This window comes from Saccopteryx bilineata, chromosome X (genome assembly GCF_036850765.1).
Source record: "Saccopteryx bilineata isolate mSacBil1 chromosome X, mSacBil1_pri_phased_curated, whole genome shotgun sequence".
In the NCBI taxonomy this organism is placed as follows: Eukaryota; Metazoa; Chordata; class Mammalia; order Chiroptera; family Emballonuridae; genus Saccopteryx; species Saccopteryx bilineata.
Genome location: NC_089502.1, coordinates 97,984,886 through 97,997,993, shown reverse-complemented (window position 1 = coordinate 97,997,993; position 13,108 = coordinate 97,984,886). Strand labels below are relative to the sequence as shown.

Genomic DNA, 13,108 nt, shown 5'->3' with positions numbered 1-13,108 from the left:
CCAGTCTAAGATTGTTCCAAGATATTTGTGTTATTATAAAAGAAAGACTTAAATTTTATTTTTTTCCATCTCAGAATTAACTAGCTTCTACACATATTTTCCTAGGAACTCAAGCTTCATTAAAAAAAAATACATGTAATTTCTTTTAACATGCAAGTCATTGGTTTCCAGCATGTTCTGATACCCTCCTTCGCATGTACTTGGCATTTTCTTCTTTTTGTTCTCTTTTCATTCCTTAATTTTGTGTTTTCAGAATTCGGTAGAACAGCTAGCCAAAACGTCACAGGGTTTTTCCTTATAGACTGGATGATAATATTTGTCCTGTCTCCATATACTTTTGGTCACATTCCTACTCTACAAGGCATTTAGCAACTTTTCTTTACCACTGAGGGAGAAGAGTAGCATCAGGTTTGTTAAGGGTTGAGATGTGGCCTATAAAGCCACACTGTCTGGATTTAAGTCATGGCTCTGCATTTACCAGCTGAGTGACTTTTTGCAAGTTACTTACCCTCTCTGTGGCTCACTTCCCTTATCTGTCCAAAAGAGGAACAATGACACTTATTTCATAGGTTATTCTGAATTAAGTGAGTTAAATCCCTTACGACAGTGCCTGGTATAGAGTCAATACTAAATGTTAGCTCTTATCATTACTATTAGATTTATGTTTATCTTAAATTACACTGGGGAACAAAATTTTTGTTGCATCTAAAAAAACAATTGTTCTTACCTAATTTGAGTGTGCTGATCTCAAATCTGACATTAATTTTTCTCTGTAAGCTACAGTTTTTTTGCAATTCAAGATTTTAGGTTTTCATCTTATTGTAAAATTTTCAACATTTAGTTTAACATAATGAAGTAGAATGTCTTCTTGGGCATCATCTTTGTGAAAATATAATAATTTATATAATGCAGTAAATACACTAATACACTAAAAGATATGATTGCATCAGAATTTGTCTACAATTTCAAAATAGAACATATTAAAACACTTATTTTAATCATAAAATTTGCGCAAAATTTATTTAAATTCTATTCAGGCAAAAATTTGCGTTTGTAGCTTTTGCGTTTGAGTACTTGTTGAGGACAATCTCGTTTGATGCTCCAGCAGTAGACTGTTCATCACTAACGGCTCCAAGATTTTCGGGAAAGTTATCAAGGTGACTGTTCAGGAAGTGAATCTTAACGGTCATGTTCTATCCAATGTCACGGAAAGCCAACAGCATCCTTTGAACCAGAAGTTCATTGTTTTCTGCTTTTTTGTTGCCAAGGAAGTTCTTTGTAACTGCCACAAAAGACTGCCATGCTGCTTTCTTCTCCTTATTCATCTTCCTGGTAAATTCTTCATCACATATGGGGGTTTGAATTTGAGGTCCACCGAATACACCTGCTTTTATCTTCTCGAAAGACAAGGCAGGAAAAGCAGAAATAATATGTTGAAAGCGTTCACTTTCTCTATTCAAAGCCTGAACAAACTGCTTCATTAAGCCAAGTTTGATATGAAGTGGGGGAAAAATGATCCTGTCTCAATTAACTACAGGTCCATTCACAATATTTTGCATCCCTACTTCCAGAGCTTCATGTTTCAGCCACTCCTTCTGTGTCCAGTGTTTTTCCTGAGCTCGGCTGTCCCACTAACACAGAAAGCAAGGATACTTCATGAAACCTCTCTGTTGTCCTAGCAGGAAATTTACCATTTTAAGATCCACACAAATGATCCAGTTATGCTCCTCATACTTCAGAAAGTTGAGGACAATTTTTGTGTCATTCTTACTAAGTCATTCAATTTGGGTTGGCTAAACTGCTGAGGGGTTAATGACTGCTTGGCATCAGAAGAAGACCCTTCAGATTGCACAACCATTTTCTCATGCATCTTATCAAAATACACTTGATCACCATGTTCACTTTCTTTGTCCTTAGAAGAAATAAAACCATTGAAAACTGGAACCAAGAGTGTCTCAGAGTGTGGGATAGGTCACATTGCTCAAGGAATATTAGGACATGCGATCATATGCCGTTTTTTCTTGCCAATGCCCTTTGTATGGATCAGACAGAAATAACAGTCACTATTGTGGTCCTTAGGTTCACGCCAAACCATGGGAATACCAAAAGGCATTCCTTCACGTTTTCCTTTTGTCCAGTCACGAAGCATTTCCTCACAATTATGACACACAATATGAGGAGCCTAATTCTTGTCTTGATCGCCAAGGGGAACTTGAAAATAGGCAATATATGCACGTGTCACAAATGATGAAATATTGCGCCTTCGACGTTGAAGTGTGTAACAGCCACATATATAACAGAAGGTGTCAGGACTATTCTTACATTTACGCCTACTCGAAGAAGCTATGATTCAATCTTAAAATAAAATAAGAGGGTGTTTTTATCAGATAATAACTTTTTACATTTAAAAACAACTACAATTATGTAAAAGTGATGTTTATAAAACATTAATTGCCTTGTGGTTATGTTCAATCCAAGAGTCGTTGCCTTTTAACTCCAATTTAAAAACCAATGAATGCCATTAACTGTAACAAAAAGAAATTAAAATTGCATAAAAACTAGAGATGCACCAAAAATCGGATTTCAGATTTGGAATCAGCGATGCAGAAATATATAGAAACAGTTCTAAAACCTCATGCAACAGAAAGTGAAAAAAAAAAATTGTTCCCCAGTGTTATTTTGTATTCCAGATGGACATCTAAAGAACCTCACTCTTCCTGGTCAAATTGCTTTCAAGGGCACAACGCTGGCATTTTACACATCAGATACCAAAGGTTAAAACGTCCAGAACATCTGATGATTCATGAAGCAAGAAAATGTTTTTCCTTAAACATACTATATATTCTTTATGTCCACTCCTTATTACTTAACAAAAAGGAGTTTAACCTGAATAATTATATCTTTTGAAAATCATATGTAGGCCCTGGCTGGTTGGCTCATTAGTAGAGTGTCGGCCCAGTGTGTGGATGTCCTGGGTTTGATTCTCGGTCAGGGCACACAGGAAAAGTGCCCATCTGATTCTCCACCCTTCGCCCCTCCTGTTTCTCTCTCTCTCTCTCTCTCTCTCTCTTCTACTCCTGCAGCCATAGCTCAATTGGAGTGAGTTGGCTCCAGGCACTGGAGATGGCTCGATGGCCTCTGCCTCAGGCACTAAGAAGAGCTCGGTTGCTGAGCAACAGAGTGGCATCCCAGATGGGCAGAGCATTACCCCCCCCTAGTGGGCTTGCTGGCTGGATCCCAGTCAGGCACATGTGGGAATCTGTCTCTCTGTCTCCCCTCCTCTCACTGAATAATAAAATAAAAAGAAAATAATATGTAGATTTTAAAAAATTACCATACAATATAACGAAAATATTTTCTTCTCAGATGTTGGATTAACATGTTATTATATTACCAGATTCAAGTGTGTTTTCATCAGATTGATATAATCAAAAAAGAAAATATCAAAGTCTTAAAATTATACCTTGGCTTCTGTTATTTTGAAAACTAGACTTCAGATACACTTTGTAGATTTCAGACATGGGCTTTCTACATTGTAGACTATATATATACAAAGAGGTAGTCATTTGCCTGACCAGGCAGGCAGTGGCGCAATGGATAGAGCATCAGACTGGATGCAGAGGACCCAGGTTCGAGACCCCGAGGTCGCCAGCTTGAGCGTGGGCTCATCGGTTTGAGCAAAGCTCACCAGCTTGGACCCACGGTAGCTGGCTTGAGCAAGAGGTTACTCGGTCTGCTGCAGCCCCACCAAGGCACATATGAGAAAGCAATCAATGAACAACTAAAGTGTTACAATGAAAAACTAATGATTGATGCTTCATCTCTCTCCGTTTCTGTCTGTCCCTATTTATCCCTCTCTCTGACTTGGTCTCTGAAAAAAAAAAAGGAGGTAGTCATTTCTAGAAGGACTTTTTTCCCCTAAAATCATTCCTCTTGAGAAGTTACAACTCTAAAAATCCATTGAAAATGCACTTGCTGCCTGACCAGGCAGTGGCGCAATGGATAGAGCATCAGACTGGATGCAGAGGACCCAGGTTCGAGACCCCGAGGTCGCCAGCTTGATTGTGGGCTCATCTGGTATGAGCAAAAGCTCACCAGCTTGGACCCAAGATTGCTGGTTCAAGCAAGGGGTTACTCGCTCTGCTGAAAGCCCACGGTCAAGGCACATACGAGAAAGCAATCAATGAACAACTAAGGTGTTGCAACGAAAAACTGATGATTGCTGCTTCTCATCTCTCTTTGTTCCTGTCTGTCTGTTCCTGTCTATCCCTCTCCCTGACTCTGTCTCTGTAGAAAAAAAAAGACACTTGCTGAGTACCCATTTACTTTTGCATTTCTGGAAGTCTGACTTCCAGACTCCTCCTGAAGGACGTCTGGTTAATGGATAATCAGATACCCTACTACCACCTTCCCACTAGAGCTCCAACCAACACAGGAACTGCTGCTTCTGGAATCCCTCATCTCTACAAACTCAGTTATTTTTTAGTAAAAGCTGTATCCAAAGAACCTTTCTCTATTTTCAAACTCATCAAAAGCTCCTGCTCATGAGTCCATGACCTCTGCTGTCCCAGCTGCCACCTCTTCTTCTGTACCAACCCCCCTTCATGGCAATAAGGTAAAAGACAATAAGGAAAGTGATGTGCGAGTTGCCCTCATGGTCACAGCAGGGTCCAAAAGTTGTATTCCTAAATGCCTTTCCCACTTCTAACCAATTAAAACTCCAAATAAATTTTTTTTTTGGTAATTTTCTGAAGCTGGAAACGGGGAGAGACAGTCAGACAGACTCCCGCATGCGCCCGACCGGGATTCACCCGGCACGCCCACCAGGGTGACGCTCTGCCCACCAGGGGGCAATGCTCTGCCCCTCCGGGGCATTGCTCTGTTGCGACCAGAGCCACTCTAGCGCCTGGGGCAGAGGCCAAGGAGCCATCCCCAGCGCCCGGGCCATCTTTGCTCCAATGGAGCCTTGGCTGCAGGAGGGGAAGAGAGAGACAGAGAGGAAGGAGAAGGGGAGGGGTGGAGAAGCAGATGGGCGCTTCTCCTGTGTGCCCTGGCTGGGAATTGAACCCGGGACTTCTGCATGCCAGGCTGACGCTCTACCACTGAGCCAACCGGCCAGGGCCAACTCCAAATAAATTTCCCCACTAAATAATTACTCTGCAGTACTACACTGTTGTGAGCGTCCATGGAAATCATTTATTATAAAGAATGGAAGTTCTTTAAGGGCAGATTATTTTGTCAATCTATCTCCAACCCAAAATATAGTATATTTCAACACCTCTAGGTTGCCATCAATTGTAAGATGCATTTCAGAAAACAAAAATATACAAAAACAAATGTAGATCCTATAATCAATGAAATATGGTAACAAAGTAATTTGCATGTAATAAATGCTTACTGAATGGAACTATATTTTTAAAAAATTTCTTTGAGAAAGTTTTTTTTTTTTGTATTTTTCTGAAGTTGGAAACGGGGAGGCAGTCAGACAGACTCCTGCATGCCCGGGATGCACCTGGCATGCCCACCAGGGGGCGATGCTCTGCCCCTCTGGGGCATTGCTCTGTTGCATCCAGAGCCATTCTAGCACCTGAGGCAGTGGCCATAGAGCCACCCCCAGCTCCCGGGCCAACTTTGCTCCAATGGAGCCTTGGCTGTGGGAGGGGAAGAGAGACAAAGAGGAAGGAGAGGGGGAGGGGTGGAGAAGCAGATGGGCGCTTCTCCTGTGTGCCCTGGCTGGGAATCGAACCCGGGACTCCTGCACGCCAGGCCGACACTCTACCACTGAACCAACCAGCCAGGGCCTGGGAAAGTATTTTGAGTCCTAAACAAGCTTTCAGATAAATCTATAGGGGACAAAGGACTATAACTTAAGGATTTTCTGTATTTCTTATAGCCGATTTGAAAAGAATGGAAGTTCTCTAGAAAGAGATGTGTTTGTATCCAGGTGTATGTCTCTTTCTCTTCCCTCTCTCCTTACCTCATCAACTAGTCTCCTGGCATTTGCAGTAGTATAATCACTAGCAAATAATACCACTAAGCATGACTCATCGCTGCACTTCCGTCTGTGACCGTGGGTTACAGGAACAATACTTTTAGTGGCTTCTGTGGAAATATGGACAGTTTTGAATTCTTTGGTAGTAGGTGGAGGAACACGGTGGCAAATAACAGCATTTTCTGGAAGAATGCCCCAGTTGAGTTCTCCTGGCACAGGTGTAAAGTCATGGATGTTACTCCAGTTATTATTGAAGACATTTAGCCCTGCTTCTTTGAACTGCAAAGCTAATTCAGGGTAGTACCACTGAAAACAGGCAAACTTGATATTTGTGGAAGACTCAATAATGGGTTGAGTAGCACAGAACAAAAAGAATTCCATCTTTCTACAATCTCGCACACGAAACTGTTGACAGGCTAGCGCGGAACGGCAATCTGTGCAATTCCGAAAGAACACACTGCCTTTCACAGGTCCCAGAAAAATGATGCAGTTAATACAGTCATCAACCGTAATTGTAGCAGAGTGATCAAAAATATAGACGTTACAGTTCTCACAGTCTTGAATGATAAATTGTTGTCCTGCAACCTTCCCAGGTAAGCGACCCACTGTTTCATTCTTCAGTCCACTGAACATGTAGTTTTTCAGATCAATCTGCAGGGACAAAACACAAACATTGAGTATTATTAACATTATTCAACAAATATTGTCTATTAGGTGACAGATACAATTCTTAGTGCTAAAATAATACGTTCGTACTCTCAATAGCTTTGCAGCCTAGCTAGAAAAATGAATAGGACACTTTTTTTTTTCCAATAAATAAAAGGCATGAGGAGAAAAAGGGAGAGGAAATTGTTATAGATAAAGTTAGACTCAAGGCTGTATCAACCAAACAATGTATGAACAGTCTTTGAATCCTATTTCTTTTTTTTTTTTCCTTGTGGGAGAGACAGAGAGAGTCAGAGAGAGAGGGACAGATAGGGACAGACAGACAGGAGGGAAGAGAGATGAGAAACATCAATTCTTCATTGCGGTTCCTTAGTTGTTCATTGATTGATTTCTCATATGTGCCTTGACGGGGGGGGGGGGCTTCAGCAGACCGAGTGACCCCTTGCTCAAGCCAGAGACCTTGGGCTCAAGCTGGTGAGCCTTGCTCAAACCAGATGAGCTGGCGCTCAATCTGGCAACCTTGGGGTCTTGAACCTTGGTCCTCTACATCCCAGTCCGAAGCTCTATCTACTGCGCCACCACTTGGTGAATCCTGTTTCAACATACCAATTTTAAAAACACTTTTCTTTGAAATTTTGGGTAATTCTCACACATATACACAGGATGATGGATGATATTAAGGAATAATTCAGCTTACCCTATTTTTTTCCTGATGCTTCACTTTCAAAACCTCTGATATTGGATGTACACTTAGATTAAAATATATTTCTCTAACCTTCCAAAAATGAATGAATGGATCCTAGTTTATAAACCCTGGCTGATTTCTGCAGGATGCTCCAGAAAATGAAAGTACCTAAGGTACAAGACATGGAATGTCAGAATCTGTATGGACAAGTTTGAGTCAAACATTTATTGAGCTATTCCTACAATGTAATTTTTCAAATTTTACCATTTCCATCTTTATATAGTCTAAACCAGGGGTCTCCAAACTACGGCCTGCGGGCCTCATGCAGCCCACTGTGACCATTTATCCGGCCCCCGCCGCACTTCCAGAAGGGGCACCTCTTTCATTGGTGGTCAGTGAGAGGAGCATAGTTCCCATTGAAATACTGGTAAGTTTGTTGATTTAAATTTACTTGTTCTTTATTTTAAATATTGTGTTTGTTCCCGTGTTGTTTTTTTACTTTAAAATAAGTTATGTGCAGTGTGCATAGGGATTTGTTCATAGTTGTTGTTTTTTATAGTCTGGCCCTCCAGTGGTCTGAGGGACAGTGAACTGGCCCCCTGTGTAAAAAGTTTGGGGACCCCTGGTCTAAACTAAAGCTCACATAATTTTTTTAAACAGTATGCCTGAAATCTGTCAGACTACTTTTTAAATTTTTAATCAAAATATAGTCACTAAAAAGCCATTTTGATTTTTTCAAATTACTTTGAATCTACTTGCATTGTTTTACCTCTTTGTGGGCATATAAATTGTATGCAAAATTGTACATGCACCAGAAACAAGCTCCCATAAATACAGTATGTAAAAGTTCAATAATTTAATCATCTTAATCATTAGCAAATTAGCTTAAAGTGTCTTACTCAATACTGCACAATAAAGGTGGTACTTATTCACTTTTACATAATATATTAGAAGGAGAACTGTTCTGTAGCTTGAGGCAACAAAAGAGGCACTTATTTTCCAGTCTCTATTTTGTCACCTGTGAGCAACATGATCTTGAAAAAGGCACTTTGGCCCTGGCCAGTTGGCTCAGTGGTAGAGCGTCGGCCTGGTGTGTGGGGGACCCGGGTTCAATTCCCGGCCAGGGCACATAGGAGAAGCGCCCATTTGCTTCTCCACCCTCCCGTCCTTCCTCTCTGTCTCTCTCTTCCCCTCCCGCAGCCAAGGCTCCATTGGAGCAAAGATGGCCCAGGCACTGGGGATGGCTCCTTGGCCTCTGCCCCAGGCGCTAGAGTGGCTCTGGTCGCGGCAGAGTGACGCCCCGGAAGGGCAGAGCATCGCCCCCTGGTGGGCAGAGCGTCGCCCCTGGTGGGCGTGCCGGGTGGATCCCAGTCGGGCGCATGCGTGAGTCTGTTTGTCTCTCCCCGTTTCCAGCTTCAGAAAAAAAAAATACAAAAGAAAAAAAAGAAAAAAGAAAAAGGCACTTTAATTTTCTAGATCTTCAGTCATTCAACCATTTGAACACCTAATATGAGCCAGACATTGTTTTAGGCACTAAAATGAATATGACCAGCTCTTCCCATGAAAAGTAAACAGTAACCTAAACAGATTATTTAAAACCTATCTGACAGTATAATGAAAAATTCCAAGAATATTCTGAAAACACAGAAGAGGGATACCTGGGGTAAGGGAGATAGGGGTATAAGACTTCCTGTACAAAGGGAGAATAAATAAGCTGAAGTTCACCAGGGAAAAGCGGTGGGAGTCAAGGATCCTCTCTTCACACCAGGTGAAAGTAAAGAACAAAATAAAACTCTAGGGAGTGTGAGGAAAACAAAGTAGTTTAGAGTTTCCAGTGATACTGGAATGGGAAAAGATGAAGATAGAGAGGTAGGCAGGGAAAATATTATAAAGCTTAGAAGTTATCCATGGGAATTAGGGTACCACAGAAGAATTTAAATAAGCAAGATTTGTATTTCAGGTAGATTATTTTGGTAAGAATAATGAAAAGTGGACACGGATCTCAGAAGCTGTTGTAGTAATCCAGAAAGGAGTGGAACTAGAGCATAGTAAGGAAGAGCAAGATGAGATGGATTTGAGAAATACTGAGGAAGTGGAATCAACAGACTTGTACAATGGCTGTAGGAGGTAAGGCAGAATGATGGGTCAGAAATGATTCCTAGTTCTCTAGTCCAGTGTTTTTCATCTTTTTTGACTACAAACCACATTAGTACATTCTTCAGCACAGCCCAATCCATATACTTATGGGTATTTGTACATGCACACGCACCAATGAACTAAAAGTTTTACAAAATACTAAAGAACTCACAAAGCTCAGCAACAAACAAGCAAACAATCCAATTAAAAAATGGGGAAAGGACCTGAACAGACACTTCTACCAAGAAGGCATACAAATGGCCAACAGATATATGAAAAGATGCTCATCTTCACTAGCTATCTGAGAAATGCAAATCAAAACTACAATGAGATACCACTTCACACCTGTTAGATTAGCTATTATTAACAAGACAGGTCATAACAAGTGTTGGAAAGATTGCAGAGAAAAAGGAACTTTCATTCACTGTTGGTGGGAATGTAAATTAGTACAACTATTATGGAAGCAAGTATGGTGGTTTCTCAAAAATTAAGAAGAGAACTGCCATATGACCCAGCAAACCCTCTACTAGGCAACTACCCCAAAACCTAGAAAATATTGGTACATAAAGACATGTGTAGGCCTGACCAGTGGTGGTGCAGTGGATAAAGCGTCGACCTGGAAATGCTGAGGTCGCCGGTTCGAAACCCTGGGCTTGCCTGGTCAAGGCACATATGGGAGTTGATGCTTCCAGCTCCTCCCCCCTTCTCTCTCTCTCTGTCTCTCCCACCTCTCTCTGTCTCTGTCTCTCCATCTCCTCTCTAAAATGAATAAATAAAAAATATATTAAAAAAAAAGACACGTGTACCCCCATGTTCATCGCAGCATTGTTCACAGTGGCCAAGACATGGAAACAACCAAATTGTCCCTCAATAGATGACTAGATAAAGAGGATGTGGTACATATATACAATGGAATACTACTCAGCCATAAGAAATGATGACATAGTGACATTTACGACAACATAAATGGACCTTGAGAACATTATACTGAGTGAAATAAGTAAATCAGAAAAAGCTAAAAACTCTTGTGATTTCACACATAGGTGGGATATAAAACTGAGGCACATGGACATAGATAAAAGTGAAGTGGTTACCTGGGGGAGGGAATGGGGGAAGGGGATGTGAGAAGGGCATAAAGAGGGACAAATATAAGGTGATGGAAAATGATTTGACTTTGTGTGATAAGTATATAGCATAATCAACAGTTCCAATGCTATAGAAATGTTTACTTGAAACCTATGGATTCTTATTGATCAATGTTATCTTGTTAAAGTTAATTTTCTAAATAAAATTTCAAATAAAAAATACTACTTATCCTTATTTTGTATTAAGCTTCCTATTGTCTTCTATTATCCTACCTACAGGTTTGAAAAAGTACTGCACTGGTTTACATGACTGGATGTTGGTCGTGCCACACTCCAAAAAAAAAAAAAAAGTAATATAGGAGATAACACAGGTTTAATGTGGGTAGAGGTATTCAAGCAATTCCATTTCTAGGATTTTACAGGTGACACACATATACATAAAGGTATGGTGTTCCAATTTGGTCTCTATCAAGACATTGAACTAGTATAGTTGCTGCCTCCCTAATGCCAAAGATCAACCCCAAAGGGACTAATAAAAGGAGAAGCCATGAGAAAGTTCTGTGGTGAAGTGTGGTAGGATAAAATAGAAAAGGAACTGCTGTGATTTTTGCTCTTGCTTCTCTCTCTCCCAAATCTTGAGTCAGTAGTGCATCCCCTTTCCCTCTCTGGGACTCAGACCTCTATCCAGACTTTCTTCAGAGTTAAATTCAGGACAGGGTAGAAACCCTGGGCCGGTGAAGAGCTGAGAATAAACAAGTGGGGACTAACTTTCATAGTCATTCAGGACATCCCCAAACCCTCAGAACTGGCAAAATAAACCTTACAGTATGTCTTCTAATGCTGCTTTTCTCAGTTATTCATTAGTCAAGTAGACTGAAAAAATGAAATTGGCAAGAGTATAGAAGATCCGAACCAAACAATGAATAAACTTCAGTTCTGCAACCAACAGTAGAGTATACTCACATTTTTCTTAAGTATACATTAAAGATAAGAAAAAATCATGTACTAGATCAGGGGTCTCAAACTCAACTCAGCATGTGGGCTGCAGAGCAAGATCACAGCCGTTCAGTGGGCCGCACTAGGTCTACAAAAGGCAACTGTTACGCAACACTTTTCTCACTGCAGTTGAAAACAAAAAAAATCAGTACAACAAGCACAATCGTACATGCAGTTTACTCAGTGTCACAAAACGACCAGAAACTGTAGTTCGCATCACAACTGCTGTTAACTAAGCTAATATCTAGCTAGGATGCTAGAGAAATGAAAAATACAAGTAGGCCCCTAGGCTTACTTAATTTTATCCAAAATATTTTGAACTTCGTGGATTAGTCTGCGGGCCGCGAGTTTGAGACCCCTGTACTAGATCATAAAGGAAGTCTCAACAAATAAGAGGTAACTTACAGGCCATGATATGGGACCGATATGCAATTAAGTTAAAAGTCAGTAACAAGCCTGACCAGGCGGTGGCGCAGTGGATAGAGCGTCGGACTGGGATGCAGAGACCCGGGTTCAAGACCTCGAGGTCGCCAGCTTGAGTGCGGGCTCATCTGGTTTGAGGAAAAGCCCACCAGCTTGAACCCAAGGTCACTGGCTCCAGCAAGGGGTTACTCGGTCTGCTGAAGGCCCGCGGTCAAGGCACATATGAGAAAGCAATCAATGAACAACTAAGGTGTTGCAACGCTCAATGAAAAACTAATGATTGATGCTTCTCATCTCTCCGTTCCTGTCTGTCTGTCCCTGTCTATCCCTCTCTCTGAGTAACTCTCTGTCTCTGTAAAAAATAAATAAATAAAAATTAAAAAAAAAGTCAGTAACAAAAGATACTTTAAAAAATATTTGCCTATCTGAAAATTTAAAAACAAACTGCTAAATAATTCATTGGTTAAAGAAGAAATCATAATCAAAATCTAAAATTATTTAGAATTAAATGTTAAGACACCACATACAGGATGTAGCAAAAATGGTGCTTTGAGAGAGGTCTATAACTATATAGCTACAATAAAAACTTTCAAAATTAATGAGTTAAAGGCCCATCTTAAGAAATTAGACAATAAACAACAGAATAAACTTAAAGAAAGTAGAAGGAATAAAAAAGATAAAAATAACCACAGAGAATGATTTAGAAATAGTGTATATAACAGAAAAGATCAACAAAGCCAAAAATAGTTTTTTTGGGGGGAGGGGAACCTTAAAAAATAGGCAAATTGGCCCTGGCCAGTTGGCTCAGTGGTAGAGCGTCAGCCTGGTGTGCAGGAGTCCCGGGTTTGATTCCGGCTAGGGCACACAGGAGAAGTGCCCATCTGCTTCTCCACCCTTCCCCCTCTCCTTCCTCTCTCTCTCTCTTCCCCTCCCGCAGCCAGGGCTCCATTGGAGCAAAGTTGGCCCGGGTGCTGAGGATGGCTCTGTGGCCTCTGCCTCAGGTGCTAGAATGGCTCTGATTGCAGCAGAGCGATGCTCCAGATGGGCAGAGCATCGCCCCTGGTGGGCATGCCGGGTGGATCCCAGTCGGGCACATGCGGGAGTCTGTCTGACTGCCTCCCTGTT

The 13,108-nt window shown here is 41.1% G+C and overlaps 1 protein-coding gene across 2 annotated transcripts in view; it reads right to left on the bottom strand.

Annotated features, from left to right (window-relative positions):
* RP2 (RP2 activator of ARL3 GTPase) overlaps nt 1–13,108 on the bottom strand; it is a 64,313-nt gene that overhangs the window by 28,955 nt on the left and 22,250 nt on the right. For both annotated transcript variants that reach the window (XM_066249876.1, XM_066249875.1), the window contains exon 2: nt 5,978–6,643. In XM_066249876.1, the coding sequence (XP_066105973.1) occupies nt 5,978–6,643 (666 nt within the window). The remainder of the gene's footprint in view (nt 1–5,977; nt 6,644–13,108) is intronic.